Source organism: Bactrocera latifrons, unplaced genomic scaffold (genome assembly GCF_001853355.1).
Source record: "Bactrocera latifrons isolate USDA-ARS-PBARC rearing strain unplaced genomic scaffold, ASM185335v1 scaffold_5, whole genome shotgun sequence".
Lineage (NCBI taxonomy): Eukaryota > Metazoa > Arthropoda > Insecta > Diptera > Tephritidae > Bactrocera > Bactrocera latifrons.
Genome location: NW_017537156.1, coordinates 2,100,100 through 2,127,872, shown reverse-complemented (window position 1 = coordinate 2,127,872; position 27,773 = coordinate 2,100,100). Strand labels below are relative to the sequence as shown.

The window sequence follows — 27,773 nt, the reverse complement described above, 5'->3', positions numbered from 1 at the left end:
TAAAACATGTACATAGATATTTAAATAAAAATAAAAAAATATACGAAAAATGAATAATATTGCTTTCTATTAACTTTTAGCGCATACAGTTTAAAGTAGAAAATATTCACACGTGTGATAATTTTACTCAACAGTAGCTAGTAATCATATATGATACATACATATGTATGTATGCATGTACATACATACATAAGCCTGCTACCTGTGTATGTTTTTCGCACATTTTTTTTCGCAATAAACACATGCCAATTTTTTTATAGTTTTTTTTGGTTTTGTTTTTCGCAAATGTTGGTGACTTTGCCACTGCTGTGATAAGCAATTAATATGACAAATTGGATTATGTGATAAGTATATAAACACAAAAGCGATTTGTCATCACCGTTTTACTACCTATACATACACTTGTGTATCCGATCACCTTAAATGCAAACAATTTTTTGCATTGTTATGGGTCTTTTGTTTTTTTTTTTTTGTTTTTGGGTAGCAAAAAGCTTTTCACTAATTGTTGGCGTAATTTAAATTACAAAAAAGCATCATTAGCTTCTACGCAATCATTGTTATGAACTGCTGTTAATTTGTGAAGGAAATTAAGCGCAGTTAACTCGCAACAATAACAACAATTACCATTGAGTAACATTTACATACATACATAGGGATATACTACACGACAATAAATAGTCTTTGGTGCGCCAAAATGCGTCCATTAAGCAATGCATTGCCATTCAAGAGAACAGTGACAGTGACTGGGCTTTAGTGCATTTCGGGCTTTCGGCTCGCCAAACATCTGTTGCGTTGATGCGTGTTGCGTACGGCGAAAAGTCGACAGCTCTAGCAAGTAGCTAAGTGACTAGCCAAATAAGCGCGGCTGACTAACTAACTCGCTAACCGGACAATTGGTGAACATACCTAACCAGTTAGTCTGGTATACACGAACACGTGCATGTACATATGCATGTATGAGTGTCGGTATAGCTTGTGTTTATTGACAAAATTAGCAATGAGTAAAAGTGGCGTCAGCAAAACTCTAAATAAATACGCATACTCTGAATATTATGAGCGCTTATGCAATACGTACATATAAACATAAGTATGTACATGTTATGAAAATAAGCCGGCTACAAATGATCGTAACGACGCGACGTCTTTTGCGTATGTATGTATGCGTAAATGGCAGTTAAAATGTATAGATATTCTGTCTATTTAGTTTATATGGGTTTGTATGTATGTATATACTTGTATATGTGTAGATGTATATGTAATATGTACATATTGGCGTATGAGTACATATTTTCTTTTAACATTGAAGTTGATAATTATATGGATTTTAAGGAGTGGCATCACTTTGCGTGTAATTTTCGCAGTTGAGTTGCATGCAAGCAAAAAAAAAAATAAAAACAAAACGAATATAGAATAATGAAGTGAAAACATCGAATAGTTGTATGCAGTAAAACAAAAAAATTAAAATATAAAATAAAAAGTATTAGCATACTGCTATTATTGTACGCTTCACTGTATTTATCTACATGTTCATTGATATGTTAGCACACTTGTATAATGTTATGCTTTTTTATTCACTTTGAGCCTTCGCCAAGCCATTTGTTTGTAAACAATCTAATTTTTGGCTTCGTTTCTAAGTGTATGTGCGTGTGTGCGTTAAAGCAAGCCATGCGCACTTGCGCAAACTCTCGTCATTAACAGCCGCTTGTTCTTTTCGCTAAAACTTTACATTTCTTATTATTTGCATATATTTGTGTACATACATACATATGTATCTATATGTATACACAATAGAAAAGTATATGTTACATTAACACCGATTAATCGCTATTGCAGCATTGGTGAAACCTGTCGATTAGTCAGCGCTGATCAAGTTAATATAATACATACATATATGTGTATATGTATGCACACAAGTGTAATCATATACATGTGCATGTGTGTTAATATGTTAATACAACGTTGTTAATTGAAGTAGCGATTCGCAGGAAATCTGAAGTGATCATGTCACTTATTTATTTTTATAATCAAATCTCGTGCAGCCATGTTATTAATCGTAAATTTTCAAATATTTTTTTTTTTACTTTGTAGTTTAAGTATTTTTATATGATTAATTTACCTGCAGATCGATATATTAATAGTTATTGAGCAAATTTTATGGAAGTTCTTGATACAGCGTTCAAAACACCGCACTTAAACCTCAACATTTTTGAAACTTTTGTTCCATCAATACTTATTTATGCATATCTAACATTTTTAGCGTTTATCGATAAATATCTGTTAAGGGGGAGGCACATTTAGAATTTTCAAAACTGAAAAAAGTGTTTTTTTCGCTCTAATCAGTTAAAAAAATATTCAAAAATATAGTCCCGAAGTTTCACTGGTATACTCCGAATATTTTCGAAGAATTGGGCACCAGAACCACTACACTTCATGCAGCCGCTGTATAGATACCAAAACTCTGAGGCTTGTTTCCTCGAAACTAAGTTTTTCATCCGACCGTCAAAATTGCGAGCGAATAATATAACCGATTTATATAAATAATTTTATACTCAATTGCGTGCCAGATCGCTTTTCCGAGAAAAATAGCATTTTGACAGTGGGTTAACTACTGTGATGTCGAAAAACACGGTTAAAATTGCTAGTTTTTTTAAAAAATCCAGGCCGACATCCCCGATTTTTCGAAATTCTCAAAACCCCTCTACTTGATTAAAAAAACTACTTTTTCATTTTAGATAAGAAGCCTGGTCAGGAAGTTGACGGTCGCAAAAAATGTCATCAACGGGATCGTTGATATTTCCGCCATTTTTTTTTTTTTGACATAAAATAATTTTAATTTTGTAATTCAATAATATCTCTTACTATATATGCAAAAATTCGGATGTGAGCCGTTTTTATTCTCTTACAACAAAAATGGAAAAAGTTACCTTTTTTGACGGTACTAGAGGTATCCCTCCTTATGTTAGCCTTATCGATAAAAAATCGAAATCTCAAGTTAACAGTAATTTATTCTATCATCGATCATCATGGAAATAGACTAGTTGACTTTACTTCCAGTTTTCAATAATAAAAAAGATTTATATACAGCGAATAACAAGTTTTGGTCAACATTTGTGTTCTTAACAAATTAAAGTACTCATTGAAGTAGTTCTTCTGTTTGTTTTTGTTATTGTAGCGGCATAAAATATTCGCCGAATAGATTTGCTATCGAGTTGTCAATCTGTAACCGTTTAAAGACGCCAGTCCGTTCTGGCTGTGGAGACCCTGTTGTCATTAGCACAGGGGATTACTACTGACGGTTTCATTTGAATTCAAAAGTATCTGTCAGCTGTAAACTTGAAAGATTTTTAAACAGATTCGAAGGTTTGGAAAAAAAAATCGAGCTAATGATCTAGTTGAAAGTAGAGTAAGGCCGATACAAGCAATGAGATTAGTAAATTGTATAACATTGAAACCAAAACGATAAAAACGCATTAGAAGTAAAGGTTACGATAGTCACCTTGAAAGAGACTTTAGTTTCGAGCTATGTACGAGGTGTGCTCAAAAAGTATCGTGAATTTTGTGTTTTTTCAAAAATCCTCTTCAAAGTAAAACCCATGAGATATTATACATTTGTGCCAACGGTTTTTCCAATCTTCGATGCACTTCAAAAAATAATTTTTTTTTTTCGGTCCAAGGTAGCTTCTCCGTATACCACAGTCAACATTCGGAATGCATCCGCGCACTTATTTTCGCTTTTCCCACAGGTTTGATACAGGTTCTTTGATCCATTTTTTTGAATAGGTAAAAATCGAAGACGAGCAAAGCAGCTGTCAACAATTAAATGACCATTCAAAATGGCCGAGCTTTTGGCATAAGTGAGAGACATCGCCACAAAATTTCAAAATTCGAATATACGTAACCCGCGAAAATTCAAAATTCACGATACTTTTTGAACACACTTTGTATACTATATAAAGCTGTGTTGTTATACTTTGACCAAAGTATGCGTATTAAGTATATCATGAAGTTTGTAACGGCCAGAAAAGAATAATAATAATAGTATACGTATGGAATATATACATTGAGACAAAAAAGGTCCCGGAGTAGATGATATTTAAAAAAAAAAATTATTTGGATAAGTTGCGAGGACTATCCTTAGTTGAGCGCGATCTGTCAATCATTTTGTTTAGAGTAGCAGCTTAAGTCGGTACACCTCAGTAGTGCGTTTGGATTTTTACATTGCGTAAAAATATCGAACAAAGAATTTCTCAAAAATTTTGTAGTTTTACTAAATTTCGTGTATGGAATCGTTGCGAATGTAGAAAAAGGCTTACAGTGATTCAAGAACTCAACCCTACGAGTTGTACAATGACTTCAAAGACGGTGGAAAGATCGTTGAAGGCATGCCTCGTTCTAAATGACCTTCGAACTCTTGAACTGATGAATATATTAAAAAAAGTGATGGATTTGGTGCTTGAAAATCATCAGACAAGTGTTAGAGAAATGAAAAGAGATATTTTGGGTATGAAAGACATTCTGACTCGACTCGCCCATGGAACATCTTTCAGTCGATCGAAGAGATAGAGATAAATCAAAATTCGCTGAAGGAGCTGAAGGCCATCCCAAAAAAGTAGGTATGAAAAGTGTTTCCAGAACTGGAAAAATTGTCGGCATAATTGTATTACATCTGGTGATCTTAAAACGATATTGACCCATCTTACAACTGATCATTGATTTATTTTTGGTAGGTTTTTTCTGTTCGATGCTTGAAGTACCAGAAATATCTAGCAGTCAGAAGCATATCCCTTTACTATTGATATAATTCGCTTCACATAATTTTTTTACAACAGTATTTTTGAATAACCTTTCCTAGCTCTTCGCTTTCAGTTCTAAATCAAACCTAACCTCCCATATATTTATAAACATTAATAGTTTTTTACTCACCCTCGATTTTCGATTATTATAATCACAAGTGACATGCACATAGATGTCACGAACGCAGCTACATACATCGCAGATATCCATGCGTCGCGCATTATCCATTAAACTCAATATCGATAAGTCGTTGTTCACTTGTGCGGCCATCGGCGGTGGCTCTTTATTGGGGCGCGCAAGCTGCGTGCCAGCTTTGGTGTTGCCTTCCAAAGCGTTCGCAACCATTTGTTGTGTGTAGAATTGTTGTGGCTTAATTTTGTTGCCATCATAACCGAAGCGAGCGGTTGGCGATAATTCGTGATGACGCCGCTGACGACCACTCACATTTTCGCTACCATTTCCGGCATCAGGCTCCTCCTCGTCATAATAGTCATCGTCCATATCTGAGTTGGCCGTTGCAGCATTATTTTTATCAGCAATTTCTTGCGACGTCACAGAGAGTGAGCGCTTCAAGTGCCGCTTTGACGTTAAGAAAGTATCTGCATCGACCACAACATTGAGTGACGGAGTGGGTGGTGAGCTGTGCAATGCTGGCGCCGGCTCAGCAGCTAGTGCAGTGGCTGGCGCAGGTACACAGGTGACGGCAGAGAGGAGGCAACCGAGTGTTAATAACAACAAAAGCAACGTTTTTGTGTTTGCTACCACGCTGCTGTCGCTGGCGGATGTGGTGGTGGGCGTAGTTGTCACGGCGGGCACGCAAGCGCGGAGTTCTTCGCTGTGCAGTTGAGGCATTTCGGCAATGTTTAGGTGTTCGTTTGAACGGAATTTGGTTACGGTTGTGGAAATTGTGATGTATTTATGTAATATCTCTTCGGTTTAGACGAAGTTTAACTCTTTTGGGTTTCACAAATTTACAATTTTCTTGTGTGAAAAAATTATTTAAAATTTAAATTTTGTTTTAGTTCACTTAAATTCGTTTGAATTACTGCCACGAGCAGGTTTGCGGTCAACAGTTAAAAAACTAACTTAATATATTTTTTAATTTTAATTATATTTTTTATTTTATCATAAAATTTTGTGTTTCTTTTTATTTTTTTTCGTGTAATTACCATAAGTGGGCTTAGGCGCTGCACTTGTTTTGTTATTTACTGTTGCTTAAAATGCGCTCACTTTTAAAAACGGCACTAAAAATGAACTTGTGTGATTTTTCCACGATTTTTTGTAAACAATTTTATCTTTTTATTTAATTTTGCAGCTGTTAAATCTGCTGGACATAATCGTTGTTAGTTAAAAAATTTTCACAAACATTTTCTTTTCATTTTGCTTTGAGCTCCAGCTATTTCTTAATTATTTTCCAAAATTATGCCCGGTAACAACGATAAAAACACGGCTTAAGCAGTCGCCACAAAGCCAACACCTCGCAAAAGATTTGATTCTGCGCTTTTTCTCGGTTTGCTTAAGTTTGCTTTCACTGCTTCAACACAAACAAATACACACTTTTCTTGAATTTACTATTATATTTTATTATTCTTTCCCCCCTTGGAAATCTTCTTGCACTAGTAACTTCAATTTCCGCTCGCTATTTGTAAATTGTTTTCTCGCTCTAATTTAGGCTAATTGATTCCTTTGTTGTTCGTCTACGAGAATTAAATTTGCTTAATTCTTTGACATTCATTTTTGTATACTTTTCGTAAATACGTTTAACTGTATGTGTTATACTATGCCTGCATTCACATAAATATTTTATCTTTTGACTATAAATATACACAAATGATATCACCAGCCAACGAACCGCACACGCACGCTTTCGTTTGCTTAAACGCTTTTCCAACGACCTAAACCGTTCCACACGACAGTTCCACAAAGTCTGAGAAATACCAAAATTTTATGATCGTACATGAAGGTATTTTTTCATTCAGCAACTTGCTCCGCTCTTGAGTGCAGCGAATCGAGTGGAGTGTGCGCACTCAGCTATTGCTCGCTCTCTTGTTGGTACTCTGATTGGACAATTGTGGCTGAGTGCGTCCGCGAAAAGTAATTTAACCCAGTGAGAACTTTATGTTTTATATCAAAGCATTAACAATTAATTTCATAAAAAAGTATGCGTATAGTTTGTTTTTGTATTAAGATTTTATTTTATTTCTCTTTTGATCAAAGTTGCGAAACCCCTTGTTTTCTGTAAAATGGTAAGAGTTCACTAGCAATGTCGAGGAACTGTAAATGAGCTTATAACCGTAACTTGGCTTTGTTATATGTAATTGTTTTTGGCGATAAATCAGTTTTGGCTCGTACTTTAGAAATTTATATAGTTATTAACTTTGATAGGTGTTTTTATTATAGTAATTAAACGGTGATCCATTTCGAGGTTCCCTACTTTTTTTAAGGAAAATGGCAGAAGAACATTATTTGGCATTTATCTTTTGAAGATTATCTCTTTTAAATGTTGGCTGCAGCTACGTCTCAGATGGTCTATCCGATAAGTCCATTGACTGCTCATTCCAGGCATTTACTAACTACCACATATACAGTCACCTCTACCGGGATCACCCATTATACATACAACAAAATCCAAAATCGTATATGTGATAGTTGTGAAATCTGAATAGTATGCTCAGAGGTTCTAGCGTTGCCTTTAGCAACATTCTGTGCCAAATTTCGTAAAGATAACTTTACCAAATAAAAACGGTTTACATACAATGACTTTGATAGATCATAGTACGGCTGCTATATCCTATAGTGTATAGTGTATAGTATAGTATAGGAGAGAAAAATACATGAGAAAAATTTCAGTTGGATATTTTATAAGGTCTATGACGTTGCCTCTGTTTAGTATAAAATTTTTGGCAAAATTAATATATCCTGTTCAGCGTATATAAATAAATTTTGTTAACTTTTATTTTTGCTGAATGGCCACAAATTTCTACAAAACTCTCCACAGCTGAATACTTTGCCGAAGTGAGTTTAAAAATTTAGCAGAACGAAATTCACACACATAATTTCATTTTATTAAACGATACCCTAAACGCATTTATTATGCTTCTTTTTATTAAACTAATGTCTTTAAGAAAGTTTCAATAAATCAATAAAATAACTTTACTTAAGTCTGGTAGGTTTGCCTCTCCAATTATACACATTTCCTTATATATTTACTTGTATTATTAATAATAAGAGCAAATTGAATTTGAGTAATTTACCTACTCTCTTATCTCTTGTTGAGTGTTTTCTCAGTTCTTTGATCATACTGTACGGTGTAAAGTCTCTTTTAACTTTAAACCTTCCCCATCCGAACCAAATGCATATTTATAATTTATTGAATATGCTGGCTCGTGTTCTTGTTCTTTGTAGCAGCCTTCGCTGCAGTCCGCAGTGCATTCGTATATATTTATAAACGAGTTAGGACAGCTGATCTTGTTTATGCTCTACTTGTTGTTGCTTTCCATGTTTTGATTATAGCTTTGTAAACGTTTTCGACGTTGGTCAAGTTTAAAAACTTGTTTTTGTACGAACCATACAACTTCACATTATCAACAAGTATATTTTTATGGTTAGTTGCCACTACGAAGCGCCTCACTTTACAGCTAGATTAGTTTTCTGTATACATACGTATAAATATATATATGTATATATTTTTTTATATTAGTTGTATATGTATGTATGTATATATGTGTGTATATGTTTTTGTATACATTGGGGTTTATAACGCCATTTCACTTGACTTCTTGCAGCCTTTGTTTAAACCGGTAGTGGCTCGATTGCTTAGCTAGCATACTTTTGAATAGCGAGAGCCGGTGAGAGAGTGAGTGGGATAAGTACAAAAGTGAAGAGACGGAATGACGGTTTAATTGAATGCAACTAAAAGTGCTTGCGTGCAATTAAAATTTTCTTCTTTGGATATTATTTATTGCATTTGAGGATCGATAATTGAAATTGAATTGAAGTGAAAAATACGTGCTGTGTGCATACTTACATATTTGTATACATGTACAACGGAAGAGGTTGATGTACAAGTGCATTTTTATGAAAATGTAGTATTTAGTACTTTAAGGGGCTATATTCACTTGCAAGTCGGAAACAGCGCATTTGTATTGAATATTTTTGGAAGAAGAATTTTATTAAATCAATAAATAATAAAATGCTAGTCAGAAGGATTTGTCCGCTTAAAATTATATCAAATCAAAAAAAAAAAAAAATTATTATTAATACTATAGATGCATACATATGCAATGATATAAGGACTACCCTAAATTCTGATTTTTACAAAATAACACAAAAGTGCTTCACAATAGCAAAAACCTTCTCAGTGACTCCAAGTTATTATCAAAACTTGCTCCATTTCGAGGTTCTCTACTTTTTAACAAAAACACAGACACTTCAAATTTAATGACAAATGCTTATTATTATTCTTTGGCCTTTATTTTTGAAGATTATCTCTTTCAAATGGTGGCCGCGGCTACATCTCGGATGGTCCATCCATTGAGGCAAATTTGCGCTGACTCCTTCAAGCATGTCGACTGGTAACTGGCGAATGACAGGAGTGTTTTTTGCTTCAAGGCATTAATCGAAACGGAATTGTTAGCTACACTTTAGCTTTAACATATCTTCACGTTCTCATTGGCATCATTTGTGAAGTGATATAGGCCGATAATTGCACCGGTCAACAATCAACGCCAAAACGTTGTTTTTTCTGGATTTTCTTAAGTACCCATTAAACCAGAAACGAGCCTTATCGTTGAACAAGATTTGGTTCGAAACCTTGGATTTTTTTGGAAACATTTCAAGAGCGATGCTTCCTGGAGAAGTCAACCGGCTTCAGTTCTTGTACAAGCTGTCTTTTGCACGTTTTCAATTAAAGATCTTGACCTAAAATGCGCCAAATTATACCATCATCAGTCTTAGTTGCTTCGAACCGCGCCAAATCGACTCTCCACGGTCTTCGTGGACACTATTAGTTACGACTGCTATATTATCTTCACTGCGTGCTGGAAGTGATCTATTCGGTCGAATATTAGCCAATAATGAATGTTGAGTCCCAAGATGGGTGATGGTGTTGTGAATAGTACGCTCGGTAGACCGATTATGTTGATCGGAAGTTCAGCGAATCGCGTGAAACACAATCTTTACAGAACGTGAATTTTCATAATAAAGCTGAACGACTACTACACCATTCGGGTCGAGACCGGTCACCAAGGTCTACTATACAAATTTTGCCCGTAGTTAAATTTTTTTTTGCAAATGTGTAAGTTTTTTATTTAGATGTCTTTTCTGTATATTTAAAATTTTTTTTTTTTAATTCTTAAACTGGCAGAAGTTTGATTGATACAAAGTGATTGATAAAATCTGTGCAATGGAGAAGTAACAATAGAAATACAACCTTGCACTAGCTGTTAAATTAGGTGTTTCTGTGTTCTTGCATATTTTGGTGAACGAATTTTTGCGTGTCACACACTCTTACAAAGGAAGAGAATCTCCTAATATTTTATTTAATTTTTTATACCCTGAACATTATTCAGTTTGACACGAAGTTAAGGGAACGTCGGCTAGGTGGGAAATGATCAGCTGAGTCGATTTAATCGTGTCCGTCTTCGAACTAGTCATTAAATTTGAAGATATCGAACTGAAATTTTGTATGCGTTATTTTCTCAGGAACGTGGTTATCGGATCCTTATGGCATATATGCAGCTGCCATGAAAACTGAACGAGCCGAATCAAGTGCTTGTATGGAAAACCTTTTCATTTGGGGATATATAGTCACGAAATTAGGCAAGCATTATGGTTTAAAGCAATAGTGTAATCTCCAAAGATATTATGTAGTTCGGATTGATAAGCATAGCATATAGGAGCTACCTTAATAATTGATCGATCAAAATTAAGGCGTTATATAGCTTTTTATTTGGTTGGTTGAATTATTGCCAAAGGCAATAACGAAATCTCCGAAGACATTTTTTCATATCCGCTCAGTATAACATATCGCTACCATACAAACTGAAAAATCCAAATTTTAGCTTATTTTTATTATTTTATTATTGTTGTAGTTTTCTATGTTCCAGCTGTCAAATTCATTCCAAATATTTTCAGTTCTTTACAACATAATATAAAGCATATTTCATTTATATGCAACGACCTCCTTGTTCAAATTCCATATTGTGCATCAACCACTTTCATTATCCATTTCATAGCAGCAAGACAACTTGTATCCCGGCCACTGGTTGCTCTATAAATAGATTTGCACTCATTTATTTTTAAAAAGTTAACGTCGACGAGATAACAAAACAAAAAAAAAAAAAAAAAATAAGGAAGATAATCAAAAACTGCAAATAAAACATAAATAAGAGATTATTTGCTGCAATGCCCAAGCAAAGCACGCACGGGTTGTTTACACATTTGCCTGCCAGCTGCCTGCCGTTCAGATAAAATCAAAATCGCTGTAACGCTGTAACGCTAATCTGCACTGGAGCACTTAATACCAATCAGCAAGCACCCACTGGGAAGCAAGGCGATTTTAAACGAAAAGAAATGTGGAAATTTTAGCGAGCAAATATGCAGTCCGCCATTAAGATACATAAAATATTTGATGCTTCACACTCCCACAAATATACAAGTACCATACATGTGGTAAGAGAGATTTAAAATTTAAATATGTGCATCTTCACACATTTGAGTTTCCAATGTGCATTCGCACATCCTCTAGCTATCTCTAGCCTAAACACTTGAATTTTTGTACACATACATATATGTACATACATAGGCGTGTGTATGTATGTAACTATAAATACATATGTACATATATAATTCCCGAATCTACAATATCGTGTATCTAGATGCTCGCTCTTGTCTAAAATTGAGTCAATATAAAATATATAAGTTCGTGTATCATTATAATTCTCGAACAGTTAGTTGAACTCAGCTGCTCGAAGACATAGGCCCTATAGATCTATACACATAAATATATTTACTTATGTTACATACAAATATTTGCAGTTTTAAAGCACACCCTGTAAGGTAATCAATATGCAAATATTTCTGGAATCAGAAATTTCTTGATTTTAAACTTTATATTCTTATTGTGGTTGTAGTGGATAATAATGGAAAGACTCTTCTATGGATCCTGGTCCTTAGCGATCATGGTTTCAGTTACCCAAAGATATAAGATCCGAATATCGAAGAGAGAGCAAACAAGACAGTAATTGCCTTATACTGCTGCCATTGGCAAAAGGTGAGCTCTCTAACCGAACGGGTATTCGGGCTCTACGACACCATAATCAAGCCCATTATGTTCCATATAGTCTTTATGTAGTGGAAGGCTCTAGGAAAGACCACACTTGTAAATAAAATCGAGAGCGTCCAACGTGTGCGGTGCACTAAGATTCACTCCAAGCATGACACTTAACACCATCTTGCACATAATGCCTGTAAACATCGTCGGAAGTTGTACGACTGCAAAAGTTGCCATCAGATTCTGGGTTCCCAAAGAAACTCGTATGTATCTGAACACTCGGATATCCTCGCACACTTTGACTGCATACCGGATCACTTGGATCATGGAGTCGCCAAACCGAACTCTGGCGGCTCCTTCTTTGCCCATACACCGGCGAGGGAGTTGTGCCTGGCCACTAAGCATTTTTCTAATTTATATATTCGAACACAGAAGTTCTTCTTTTCAATGGCTTTACAAAGTATTGTATATATGTTTTGCATATTTTGCAGTCCACTTCGTCGAGTGCGGAATTTTTGATTAAAAAGGAATGGCAGAAAAAAGAACATTTCGCACAGGGTCTGCACTCTTGCTCATTCTGAGGGTGGTGCTCCTAAACTAAATATTCGCTAGTGTGGAGACATAACAACGCAACAACAATGCATAAGCCAAAATAAATATGTATTCTACCTAAATAGTCTATGGCTGGCTTCCACAGACAGTCGCTTATTCCAATACTTTAGCTTCCAAGGGGCTACAGTGGTGTGCGCTTAAATGGTATCCTTTTAAAATCACATGTTTAAAACAACCGATGAAATGTTCTAAGTTAAGGTTGCAGTTATGAGGAATACGTTCGTTATTTGTTTAATATTTTTATGGTCCTAAAGTGTACTTTATGCCACCAAATATTATAGACATTTGTGTTTTAGATCCTAGTCCGGTCTAACTTCATAATATAGGGTGTTTTTGTAGACATTGGGTTTGCAAGTAGAAATAAAATGCATATAATTTAATGTTGTGATCAAGAATTTAGCTTTATGATGGAGATAAGGGCTCGTTATTATGTTTTAGAAATGATTACTAGCGCAAATAAATTCCAGCCCACCGGCCCTTTTTTACAGCTATACTTCCAATGTTTCTCGGGCGCATCTGCGCAGACAAGCGACTTCACATAACCCCACAAAAAATAGAGCAGTGGCGTTAAGTCGCACGATCTTGGAGGCCTCGCCACAGGATCACGATGCAAGTTAATGCGCTTAGCAATAGTGTCATTCAATTAGTTGATTATTTCGTTGGTTGTGTGACATATAGCGCTATCTAGTTGGAACCAAAGATCGTTCACATCAACAACATCCAATTCAGTCACGAAAAAGTCATTACTCATGGCTTTATAACGTTCCCCATTGACTTTAACATTATGGCCGGGTTCATTTTTCATTATCATTCCATTTTATTCCCATTCAACGAAAAGTTACTTTCCGAGCTGAACAAAATTTTGTTTCGTTTTGAGCCCATTCATCGAAGGGGACAAGGTCGTGATAGTCTTTCGGCTTCAATTCCTACACAAGTTGGATTTTATAGGCGCGTCAAAAGAGAGAGATTGCGAGAGTGTAAATGGCCGGTTACACCCACACTTAGCCCATCCCTACTTGTAAAGTTATGAGTTTGGTTATTACTTTGAACTGAAATTATCTGCTGTTGCAAGCCTTCGTTATGCTAATTATGCGCGCATCACTGTACAAACATGGTATTATTCATAGCTCTGTGCTTTGAAAATGAAAGTGGTGCCGGCTTGTTAACGAACTGACGGTAATTTATTCTACATATGTACATATGTACTTACGTGCGGGCACAATGCAGTGAGGATTTCTTAATCGCACTGACCGTGCACACAGCAAATATGCACTTACATACATACATATAAACAGTCAAATGCCTAGTCAGACAGGCGTGCGCACATACATACATAAATTCAAATGCGTTTGACTTGAGCGTTTTGTCACCGAAATTGTTTTGATATAAAAATACTTAAAGTGTGTAGTTGCTGAAAAGCAGGAAAATTATTTCTTAAAAGCGATAGAACACAATTTTTCAACTTTTCTACTTATTGTTATATATTTTATTGTTATTGTTTTAATATTGTAATTTATATTCGTATAAATACAATATCAATCATGCTTTTCATTTGTTCGCTGTAGTTGTGTGTGGTTAGGCTATTTATGGTGACTGATTCTGCTTATCAGTTAGTTTGTGCTTTTGTTGTTGTAGTTTTTATGTGTGTGTGTTTTGTAGAAAGTCTCATAATGGGTCACTTTTGTTGGGTATTCAACTGTTGTGATAACGTTGTTTTTAGCGCCGTCGAGTTTATCTACGAGCAAATGCAATCGGAATCATGCCTGTAGATACACTCATACATACTTATAACATACATACATATGTATGTATATATAATAACATATGTTTGCAGGTTTGTTTTCTTTATCAGCGTTATGGTATTGCATTCCTAGCATAATGCCCCCATCTGAATGTTGAGGTTCTTATCGCATTCTTTGTGTATTTAACTAACAGACTTTCGCTAATTACAATTTTGATCTTTTGTTGCTAGGTCCATATTTATCATTTCTCTCTCTTTTGTGTCATGCTAATATCTTTATCAGTTATAGTAAAATAAGCGATTAACTAAGGCATATTATATTTATTATGTTCCAAATAAAATTATCGTTATTTGTGAGGTGGCTGTAATATCTGGTCAATTTCGGTCGAGGGAAGACAATACTAATAACTTTTTTTTACCTTTACGTGAGATAGATTGGCGTCAAGTTATACATGATGATATTGAGATCTGAGGGATTTCTGGGCTTAAAAATAGCAACATTTTGTAACCTAAAGTACATTTGAGAGTTATAAAAATTTCAATAAATTGAAGCAATAGTAAAAATTGTTTTCAAGATAATTTTTTTTCGTATATTATACACTTAAATATACGGCTCAAACCTTATTTTTCCTTACTCTCAGAGTTAATTGTCAATGTTACTGTTTTTTTTAGTTTATAGACTGAACTAAACCACCCCTTAAGGTTATAGTTAAACTTTCTAATTACTTAATATATCAACGTTGATCCACTTCGAGGCTTCCTACTTTTCTAAAAGAAAAACACAGAAAGTTCAAATTCAATGGGGAATGTTTATTACCATTCGAAACAACATTCTTTGACACTTATTTTGTGAAGATTATCTCTGTCAAATATTGATCACGGCTACGTCTCAGATGGTCCATCCGTTGAGTTCAATTTTCGATGACTCGTTCGAGCATTTCGACTGGTAACTGACGCATTTTGGTGCTCACTGAAGTGTTTTCTAAATAAATTCATTGATTGATGCGATGTGTCTTGTTGAAATCAAATATCGCCGAGATCACGAGATTAAATTTCAGATATAAAATATCCGGTTCCTCATGACAACGGTCGCCATTGACGGTTACGTTCTCACCTACATCATTATTGAAGAAATATGGACCGATGATTTCACTGCAGTGACTTCAATGTCGTGAGGCGTGTGCAGCAACGCAGGCCGATTAATCTATCTTGGAGATTGTTCATCCTCAAACACGTTTTCTGGCAGCGAATGTCGGGAAGAAAGAATTTAAAGTATGTAAATATTTTTAAATTCATTGGAAAATTGAGGCTTGATATGTATGCTATCACGAGGAGTTACTGACAACAATTCCACGATCGGAGAAAAAGTTACATGCATTTCTGAATGTGTGTGTGTATGCATAAGGCGATCACATGATAATACATGTACATTGAGAGAAAAAAGTAACCGGAAATTGTAATTAAATTCCTCGGGAAAATGATATTTCAAAAAATTTATTGTGCTAAGTTGTGAGGACCAACCAAATTTCGTGTGCAGAATCTTTCCGAATGCTGGAAAGGACTTAAAGTGATTCAGTTTTATCAAAAACACAAGCCTACGAGTGATACAAAGTCTTCAAAGGCGATCGAGAAATCGTTGTTGAATCGTTGTCGTCTCGTTCTGGACGACCCTTGACCTCTTCAACTGATGAAAACATTAAAGTGAAGGAGTGCTGCTTGAAAGTCAACAGGCAAACGTTAGAGAGTTGGCAAGAAAGCTCGACATCTCTCGCGAGTCCGTTCGAATGATTTTGGTGGACATTTTGGGTACGGAACGTGTTCTTGTTCGAGTCGTCCCGATAAAGTTGTATTTTTTTCTAAAAGATTACGATTATGATCGATTTTGGCTCCGTGTTATTTTTGTTTTGTTCCTCAAATTGAAATTGCCTCTCCGTGGAACCAGTTTTCAGTCTATCGAAAAGATAAAACAAAAATCGCTGAAGGAGCCGAAAGCCATCCCAGAAATTACTTTGAAGGCGACAAAACAAAATTAAATATTGATGAATAAGGAAATATTTTGCGTTTTATTTACAATTTCCGGGTACTTTTTTGTCACAATATAGTACATATGTACATCAATAGTAAAATAGAACCATAAAGAATATGCTAACTACAAGTTGATTTAAAAATATCCTTAGCAACGTAATTAACATAAAACAACAACAATAATAATCAAAGTCAACGCCTTTCCAAACAATTACATATGTAAATATATTTGCCATAAATAATTACAGATGTAAATAATAAGTAGAAAAAAATTAATTGTTTAGTGAATCCCGTTGTTCTTATCGCCGCTTGACATTATTTCGTTTGTGTGCAACCTATTCTGTTATGAAATGATTTCATCGTGAATAATCCTCCTGTGGAATGACTTCGACATTTCTGTGTATGGTACATATGCAAACATATTAATATATTTATATGGTATATATATATATAGTACATAATGTATTTATCATATACGCAGTAGTATTGATTGTGCGTTGTTCATAGAAAACATTTGACTTTCAAAGACACATATGTATCTCCATCTAAGTGTATAAATATGTATGAGTGTAGTGAGTTTCATTTTAAATCTGTTGGCAAATGAAAGGAAAAGCTTTATTAAATCATTTGCAGTCCATGATTTGTTGTGGACTATTGGTTTGATCTCCTAATGAAAATACAATGGAGTAATTAAGCGCAGGTTTGAGCGCATGCGAGTGTGCTTCCGTTAGAGTGGTAAATTTTTGGCTAGCCTTTTTGCTTGCCCTAAGATGCGAAAAAAACAAATAAAATTTCATATATTGTACACTGAAAGCCATGTATCCACGAAATGTGATTGCTCTAGTCAACAAAGTTGACATAGAAAGCTATACTATACATCGATTAACACCGATATCTTCCAGCATTACGATAATATTCTTGTAGAAAGGTTTGTGTTTTGCTTGAAAATTTGCTCTAGTTTTTGTGTTTACCTATTAATTACGCCCAAAGTTTCTTTCCAGAGAGCATTTACTTGAGTCAGAGCATAGAAAAGTTCAGAATGTGTCAGCTATCAAATTTATTGATCCCTGACCGTATGCGTATTGATTGTGAGCTCCCCGTTTTAGACATCCCAAATACATGAACGATATTTATTTATTTCCGTCCTCTACCGTTCCCACGAAAGTCAGGTCTATGTAACGAAACGGCCGTGATTTTTATACGTCCAAAGACTGTCAACCCGTCCGCATTTCCCCAAATTACTTCAGGAAGGTTTCCTATCTTTAGAGTATCAGCTAGCGCGATTAACCTCATTTACGGCCACCCAAAATACTTTTGCGCCTAAAATCCTCTTTGGACATCAACTACGTTCATAGTCTTCAATGCTTGTATAATCTCTGCCAAGAGCGGGTATAAGACTTCAGGAAACCAAAATGTGATGTTTCGCACCAACTTCTTTTCTGCAGATTTAATCATAAAATTTTCAATAATTTTATTATAAATATAAGCTATTTATTTCCTCATTCATAACTTATGTATAAAAGCAAGAGTGAATACAAATAAAATTCTGAGCCATTTTAGTCAAGTTTATTTCAAAAGTAAAAGATTAATTATTTTTATTTGCGAGCCATCCATGCCCTTTTTATTGTGGTGAAATACAATTTATTTTAGGGCGCAATGATTTTTATCCAAAACAGTCTACTGATTGGTAGCCAAGTTTATCCCCTAATTTGTATGCTGTATATGCGGTGCATCTTTGCTTTGAGGGGGTCCACGCAGTTTCTACTGTATTTTAATGCCATGTACAGGGTTTGTCACGAAGTACATAACACCCGGAAGGGGACGTCGGAGACCCTATGATAAATACATAAAACTTATCAGCTTAATGAGTTGGATCGATTCAGTCATATCCGTCTCTTTGTATATCCGCGAACTATTCTCTCAGTTTTTGAGATATCGATATTTAATTTTTCACACTTTTTTCTCTCCAAGAAGCTGCTCATTTGTCAGAACCGTCGATGTTAGGCCCTTATAGCATATAGCTGCCATATAAACTGATCCATCGGAATCAACTTACATATCTCATCGATATCTTCACGAAATTTAGCATTGATAATTGTTTAAGTCAATAATGCAATTTCCGAAAAAATCCGAAGATCACTATAGCACTATAGCTGAGAAACAAATTGAAAGATCGGAATCAAGTTTCTTATAAGTAACCTTTTGTATTTGTGAAGAGTGTTTAGTTTCGGTACATCCGAAGTTTTTCCTTGTTCTTTGGTTTTCGTTTGGTCACCCTTTTTGCTTGCCAGTTGACACTCGATGGAATTAAATATTTAAAAATATCACCGAAAACTTTGATTAGCTGCATCAATATGCGTGTAAATTGTTCACAATTAATTTAAAGAGCCCACTTAGCACTGAAAGTATTTCATTTGTGGCGCTTCAACACCATCTGCCTGTCTGCCTCCAACAACACAGTGGCAGCGTGGTGCCCCGGAGGCACGCTTGTCGCCTGAGGAATTTCCGCTTGCGGCGTCACAACGCAGCAATATGCCATCAGAAGTCGAACAATATAAACCACCAGCCCCTTTAAATAAATAAAACTTTATTGCAGATTTTCAGTTTTGTTGTTTTTAGCATTATTCTGCGCCAAGTGCTACGCTATTTTTAGCATTTTACAATGCAAATGTCAATTTTCTGTTTAGGGAAGTCAATTAAATTTCACTAGAAGCACACTGCAAATGCTGGTTCACGTTGTTATTGTTATTGTTGCAGCTCTTTCAATGGCAGGCAGTTTTTGTTGACGTGGGGTCTGTCGTTTATCGGCACCAAGCTTACGAACGCTTGCTCCACCACAGCGTTGTGTTGATTTATTAAGTCTCACATTTTATGTTTTTGTGGTTGTAAGTACACATACATTTTTTGCAGCCATACATTATAATTTATATAATAATTATCTTTACGTTAATTTATATTATTTGTGACCATTTTTTACTAAGTGTTAATTATCTGAAGAATCCGGTTTTCAGACTCAAAAAATATATTTGAAGGCATGCTTTACTTCTAAATGCTGAACTACTGCAACACGCATAATGACACATTGACGTGTCATGAATTTCAAATTCTATCCTTCAATGTGCGATGTCTTCACATCGATGACATCGCCATTTGCCACAGTTGGTCGGCAGTGGCTGCCGACTGCCCGGTACCCATTTGACCACCACTTGTCTTTGCATTGCAAGTAAAGCCCTACTGCATTCCGTAAGATATAATGTACGGAATACTGCAATTCAAATGCGTACAGTGGCGGTCGCGTTCGTAGAGACGAGTTTTGTACTAATTAACTTGTATTTTAATCAAAATAGGAACAAACATTAACTTCCGTAGAAGTAGAATACCCTTAACGAATAAGGAAGTTTTTTAAATTTTATAGTCAGTTATTATGACCGATATCGGCGTTTCCGACAAATTAGCAAAATTTCAGATCGATAACTCAAAAAATCAGGGAGTACTTCACATATATATAGATAAACAGACGGAGATGGGCCCTGCTGGTCACGCTGATCCTTTACTGGCGTAGACACCGCGTACGCGATTATAACCGAGTTTACAGCAGCGCGCTAGTCCTTCTTCCATGGAAATTCCATGTGAAGCCAGGTCGTTCTCAGGTAGAAAGGGAGTGGATATCTTTTTCTTCCTCTGCTTTCCTCGCCGGGTACTGAGTCGCACTCTCAGAGCTGGAGTGTTTTCTTCTATTTGGACGGAATGGGGATTGTGGTTAGACATCCACCAGGTTGAATCCTACACCGAATTCGCACTCTTTTATAAGGCCTCTTTAGTAAATGACACAAGAATATATTCTACAAGAACCGCACGTCGTCATCAAAAGGGGAGTATCTCATCTGAGGCTGTTTTCAACTTTTCATTTCGTATGTTTTTTTACGTGGCGGGCCCTAGCGCAAAATCGTGGGGAGATACACACATATACACATCTGTATATATTTTATAGGGTCTTTGGCCTTTTCTTTTGGGGGTTGCAAACTTCGTGGAGTTTCATGTAGACGAAGTCAACATTTGCCGATTCAGTCATGTCAGTCTTCCCGTAAATTTATATATGTACGAACTACCATAGTTCCTCAGTTTTTGAGATTTCGCTCTGAACACCCGTTCTTTTCTCTCCAAGAGGTTGGTCATTAGGTACGAGAAACTTTTTGATTTGACCAGATTTCTTCCATTTGATCAGATCGTGCCAAATGGACCATTCTAAGTTCGTGTAAGAAATCTATTGTATTTGTGAAGGGTATTATAGTTACGGTGCAACCAAAGTTAACGTTTTGTTTTCTGTTTTTGCACTTCGGTACTCCGCCCCAATTACCGTTTTTGTAAATGTGTTACCAATATTATGATCACCACTGTTGGCAATCAAGCTTATGAACAAGTGTTCTTTTTTATAAAATAACTGCTACTGATCACATAATATATTCGTTTATTAGCCAGATATAATCAATAAAATACGCCGCATTCTTAGCAAAAAATGAAACAAGTGATCGAGTTGTGTCTTGCTTGTTTTCATGGCCATTGACATTAAGGCGGAAAACAGTTTTCTATGCAAAATATATGTGGAACATAATTACTAAATGCTTGCGCGGTGTTTGAAAAAATATTTTCAATCTAAATTCCGAGAAGCGGAGTGACTAAATACCTGACCAAGTGACGCCAAAGTGTGCGAAATTTTATAACTGACATATGAACATATGTATATATGTACATATCATGATATGAAGTACATGCGTATACTTATTTGTTTTTCATGCCCCTATTAAAACCGAGCCGAGCGTATTTACTCTTTTACGCAATACGCGAATTTACGCAGCTTTCACCTTCCATTCTGTAGTAAGGTGCATTTTTTGGCTGCATATTAATTTTTTTCTTCAGCTCTTCCTGTCAAAATCAGACTCAATGCCTTGACTGTGCCCCTCCGGAAAAATATATTTTCTATAATATACGGATTTGCTCTACTGGGCTAGGTTATGTTAGGTGTCGGATTCCCCAAATTGGCGGGAGATCTCATTTAGACGGTTATTTACAGTCCTTTGAGAGGTCAGATGAGAAACTCCTTTAGTTGGATCTCAGCTATCGGCAAACCTATTACAAATCTGACTACGTGTGTTATTTCTAAACAACTGATTCAACTGTCCTAATTGTATTATTTCTTAGCGGTCTAATGTCCGAGTGAAACCAATTTTTTTTTTTAATTACATCCCGATATTGAGTCTGTAATATTATTTTTCAGCGATACGAGGAGTCATCTAGCAATCTACAATTTTTTTTTAAATAAATATGAGCGCGAGTGCCTCTCTGTGACGAATACTTATATATGTATAGAATATATTAATCCATCGAAGGGTGAATATTGCAGCTACGCCTGTATTCAATCTTATCTTTAACAACTGATAAGTAAAATGTTGGCATATCTATTTGTGTATGTCTACAACAAACATACTCGTATTTGTTAATACAAATTAAACGCTACCTACAAATTCTATGACTCAATCGATATCGGTAAATAAATTGCAGCTGTCATATTTCGGTCAATGAACTTCATATGAAATATGAAAGGAAATTTATATTTATAGCCATGGCCAATTGTTATTACATGCTTAAGGCAGTAAAAACTGGACTTAATTCAGTAAAAACTGTTAGAAATAACACTTTAGCGTTTATAGTAAGACCATCATGGAATTTGTCATAAGTTAATGGCTACTATACTTAGGGCTGTCTAAACCCAGATAGTTAAAAATCTAAAGGTTTATTGTTATTTCTGTTAGTTATTGAGCTTTAAGTAATTTCAAACATTCTAACGGCTAATCAATCCATATATAATATATATTTACTGCACTATATGCCTCGGCAGGACTTTTAGTTGGAGGCAAAACCTCAAATCAAATGTTTTCATTCGATCTAATGGAAATATGGACATATGTATATATGTATGTATGTATGTATGTATGTATATATGTTCATATATATACTAGTACTGTGCTTTTCGAACGAAAAGCCGCCTTTTCTATTCGAGGTTATTACTTGTAAAAACTATGACAAAAAAGCATCCGGAAATTGTATTTAAATTCCCGGGTCAAGAGATCGTTGAAGACATGCCTCGTTCTGGATTACCTTCGACTTCATCTGAAAATATTCAAAAAAGTGAAAGATATGTTAGCTGAAAATCGTTAGACAAGTGCTAGAGAGATGGCAAGAGAGCTCGACATCTATTGCGAGACCGTTAGAATGATTTTAGTGAATATTTTGGATATGAAACACGTACTTGCTTGACTCGTTCCGATAAAGCTGAATTCTTTCCAAAAGTAGTACCGTAAATAGGTTTTTTTGGACATGTTTGATCATGTGAGCATTATAACTGCTGATGAGTTATATATTATGTATGAAGGTTTATGAGTTTGACTTGCACACAAGTCAACATCTTCGGATTGGAACCCGTTTGCAGTTCAAAATTCGCTGAAGGAGCTGAAGCCCATCCCAAAAGGTGTTTTTTCAAAGTTTTTCAAGGACTGGAGAAATCGATAGCATAAGTGTATTACATCTAATGGGGATTACTTTGAAGGCGGCAAAATAAATATTGGTGAATAACTAAATATTTTGCGTTTTCTTTACAATTAGCTGTCACAATGTAAATATCGAGTATTAAGAATGTTCCACCAAGCCATGAAAAAATTAAGAGTTTTGTTTAAACTATAAGTTTAAGTAACCCAGTCCGGGTTAAACTTGATCAGATCATAATAACATGCCACATAAATTTAATTGTTGTAATTTTGACATCCTTGTATTTCCTCAATGTTTGTAATTAGTGGCTCAGAAACTGTGATACTGATCGATTGTAAACTTCTTTTAGGGATGGCTTATGTGATGGTCTTCGACTATACCGAATTATACTTCCCAGAGATTACATCTTTTCTGCAGGACAAGCAGGTCCAGGTGACTAATGATGTACTCTTATTTAATGCAATACGGTTTGCTTGCTGTACCCTTCGTATCTGGTCCCAATGAATTCATGTTGTTTGACACATTTTTGCTATTAGAACTTTGTTTATATACTTTCAGTGTGAGTTATCTTTAAAACAATGACGGTTGTAAACATCGTGCTTAGGATACTAAGCGAAAGCATAGAAGTTGCTTAAGATTTGTCCACTTAGAAGTAAAAAATGCATATTTTAAATAAATGAATACAAATTTACTTTATGGAGTTTAACGTACTTTAATAATCGGCGATTCATTTTGAATTCTCTTGATTCCGAAACCGGTCTTCAGCAAGACTTCCGAAAAAGTCATCTCAAAACTAAAAAACTAAAAAAAAACAAAAAAAAAAAAAAAAAAAAAAAAAAAAAAAAAAAAAAAAAAAAAAAAAAAAAAAAAAAAAAAAAAAAAATAGATGAATGCAGCTAATAAATAAAGCTATAGACAAATTTTATATTTGTCAAAATACCAAAAATTCCAAAAAAAAGGGTTATTGTGATAGATTTTACACTACAGAGAGGCTTAAAATATCGAAATTTTATTATTTCGATCATTACCACATAAATATTTATAGGATAATGGTTTAGCCGTTTTTTAGAAGTTTTATATTGCTAATTAAATTATGTGTAAGTATATTAACAAAAACAAATTTTAATATTTTTAGATGGCAGAAAATAAACAACGCACAGTTTGCTATCCAATTTTCCAATATTCTTAACTTTTTCGCTCATTTTTTTCTCATTACAATCACTTATTGCTTTTAATCTCACTCTATAATCTTTTAACGTAGTTAATAAGAAACGAATTTTTTCGTTAAATTTATGTTGATTTTCCAAAAATACCAAAATTTCTATTAATAATTTATCTTATTCATTTTTATTTCATTTAATTTTAAAGAAATAAACAAATGTCGCAATCAGCTGTCTAAATGCACAGGTCTGCCGCCTGCCGCCATAAAATTTCAATGCGCATTAGCGTTGCTTAATGCGTATTAATCTTGCTCGTCTGTCAGAGCTATAACACTATGTAAAAAGATTCTTGCAAAATACGCTCATATCTCTCAAACTGTTGTATTTGCCGGATCAACTTCAAATATTCTGAGAATATTCTTATACATATTTACATACATACATATATATAAAACAATAAGTATTTTTTTTTTTTTTTGGAAATTCACTAGTGGATGTAACCAGTTAAGGGACATAATGAGAAATCCCCATAGATCAGAACAGCGACTATCTATGGCTTGCAGTAGAATTCTATTTCTACGTTTACCACAAGGGTGGAGTATCATAGATAGTATAATCAGAATTCTTTGTATTAATATTGCATGCGCATAAGAATCTACATACTTATGTAAATAACAATAAAGTATGTTTATAGCTTGATACCAATTCTCATCATGCCAATTTCAAGATTTTTTATTGTAATTGATTTATCAATTAAACGAAAGTGTGTTATAATTCAGTTTTGCGCTCGTAAGTATAAACATATTAATACGTACATACATAGTAAGTAAATATGTTATACCCTTATATTTTACTTCCAGGGTGGTTTTTGGTGCACCAAATTGAAAGATTTTTCCTGCCTTAAATTTAATTATTGGTTAAATATTGTGATATATATACGTACATACATACATATGTACATACATACACCCATATCTGCTTTCCATTTAAAATTATATTGATAAAATTATATTGCTTAAAAATTCAACAAACCAAAATTGGTAATGCGTTGATGGAAAGGCGGCGTGAAGGCGGATAACGGGTGTATGTACGTGTGCGTGTCTTCGATGCTCACTGCAATAAAATATATAAAAAAATTCTTAAGTGAAACCAAACCCATGAGATAAGAACGAATTAGGTGGCGGGAAGTGAGACCGTGGCAAGTCATGGACAAAAGTATGTCATTTCGGGGTTGTTTGTTAATTGAAAATAAAAATTCAACAATTAAACAAATAAATAAACGTAATAAATGCATTCAATTTACTACTTGACGCTACAAAGCACATTCTGCCAGGCGTCGCGACGCCAAGCTAAGCTAGCTGTAAATCTAATGGGGTTATTGAAAATTCGTCAATCGCTTATGACAATGAGTGGCATTTATTCATTCCTTCGGCCGTTCATTCATATTGAGATGTGTCCATAATGTATCATCTATCTGTTTATTTTCGCCTTGTGCACACACACATGCATATGTCTGTATAAAGTATGTATGTACATATTATTGTGTGTGCATGTTTCGACTTGTTGCTGTTGGGCGTTTGGAATGCTTCGGCTACTCTCCAGTGGGTTGTTCGGTTGTTCGCTGGTACATTGACCGTGACAGTGACGTAGCAAAGCAGCTTCGATACATACATATGTATGTATGTACAAACACACATTATGTATAAATGCATATAAACTCATACATAGCACTTCAAAGGGCGTGTGAGCAATGTATGCAGTTGCCTTTTAACGCTGCTGAAAATGGGTTAATTAACGCTTAGTATTTATGTACATACATACATATGTAAATACTCATGTGTTACATATTTATGCTGTTGCATGCAACAACCGGTTTTCTAATCGCACATGCATTTATACATATGTATGTATATATGTACATATGGTCTTTTGTTTTATTAATTTTCGTTGTGAAATATTATGCAATTGTTGGCTTTCAAGCTGAGACATTTGTTTTGATTGAAGCGTTTCTCTTACATTCATACATTTGTATGTACATTTGTACATACATACATGTATGTATGAATTGTAAGCCGATTTCATTTTGTTGCGAGAAAATTTACATTTCAATCTGATTTGATTGCCTTGTTTTGATATAGTTACTGGAATTACTCCTTTATCTTAAAATAAGTTTTAATTTTAATTTACAGTTAAGCGATAACATTCATTGTTATAATACAATATCATTGAAAATTTTCTCATAACCAATATTTATATTCGCAACATTAAACCTCCATTGGATTATTACTAACTTTTTATACTCTTCCAACATGTTGCTACATAGTATAACAGTTTTGTTCACCTAACGGCTGTTTCTATCGCGTAAAACTAAAAGGTCAGGATGACAAGACAAGTTGAGTTCCGAATGACGGTCTGTCCGTCTGCGCTTGCAGCCGAACACTTCAATAAAACTTGATATAACTTGGTACCATTTTCCTTCTCACCCAATATAAAGAAAAAAAAAATCAATTTTCCTGGCATTGATCCCTGAATTTAGACCTTCCTTCTTCTTCTTCCTCTGCTTCCCCTCGGCGGTTATTGCATCGAAAACTTTCAGAGCTGAAGTGTTTTCGTCCATTCGGGCGACATGACTGTTTAATTCGCTGAGCTATGTCAATGTCGTCGTATGTTTCATACAGCTCATCGTTCCATCGAATGCGGTATTCGCCGTGACAAATGCGCATATTACCATAAATCTTCCTCTGAACATTTCTCTTGAAAACTCGTAACGTCGACGCATCAGATGTTGTCATTGTCCATGTCTCACACAATATAGTAGAACGGGAATAATGAGTGACTTATAGAGTTTTGTTTTTGTTCGTCAAGAGAGGACTTTACTTCTCAAGTGATTACTTAATCCGAAGTAGCACCTGTTGGCAAGAGATATTCTGCGGTGGCTTTCGAGGCTGACATTTTTGTTGATGTTGATAACGGTTCCAAGATTGTGGAAATTATCTACGACTTCGAAGTTATGACTGTTTTGCCTCATTCACTAGCAGATTCTTTTTCTTCGGTTCCTTATCCATTCTGGAGAAAGCAGAACTAACGGCGCGGTTGTTTGAGGCTAATGATATCGATGTCATCGGCGTCCGCCAGAAGTTGTACACTCTTATAAAAGATAGTACCTTCCTTATTTATTAGATTCTTAATTCTTAAATTTAATTATTTTTAGAAAGTTTATAATGTAGTACGTAGCTGCTTTTGATTACATCCACATTTCTAATACAATGTTCGGACCAAGAATTTGAAGTGATTAGATTACAATTAATCTATTAACTATGGTCATTGCCGTTTGGACTTTACGGCGCGTCCATTTCGTGGTTTCTTAAAATAAACTTAAAATTAAATATAAATTGTTTAGTATCATGCGAAAGAAAATTATATTTTTTGAAGATTATTTCTTTCAAATGTTGGCCGTGAATACGTCTCAGATGGTCAATCCGTTGAGTCCAATTTTCGATGACACGTTCGATCATTTCGAAAGAAATGCTACAAATGGGCCTCGTCGCTGAATAAAATTTGACTCGAAAACGTCGGATCTTCTTGGACTTTTTTAAGAGCCCATAGAGCAAAACGATGTCGCTTG

At 34.9% G+C, this 27,773-nt stretch overlaps 2 protein-coding genes across 3 annotated transcripts in view; one reads left to right on the top strand and one right to left on the bottom strand.

The window, feature by feature from the left end:
- The window catches only part of LOC108973703, a 44,899-nt gene extending 38,195 nt beyond the window's left edge, over positions 1-6,704 (bottom strand). The window contains exon 1 of the mRNA XM_018941129.1: positions 4,924-6,704. Coding sequence (XP_018796674.1) covers positions 4,924-5,646 — 723 coding nt within the window. The 5' untranslated portion in view covers positions 5,647-6,704. The remainder of the gene's footprint in view (positions 1-4,923) is intronic.
- Positions 1-27,773, top strand: part of LOC108973702 (E3 ubiquitin-protein ligase highwire) — a 148,698-nt gene that overhangs the window by 95,331 nt on the left and 25,594 nt on the right. The gene's annotated exons all lie outside the window — the stretch shown is intronic.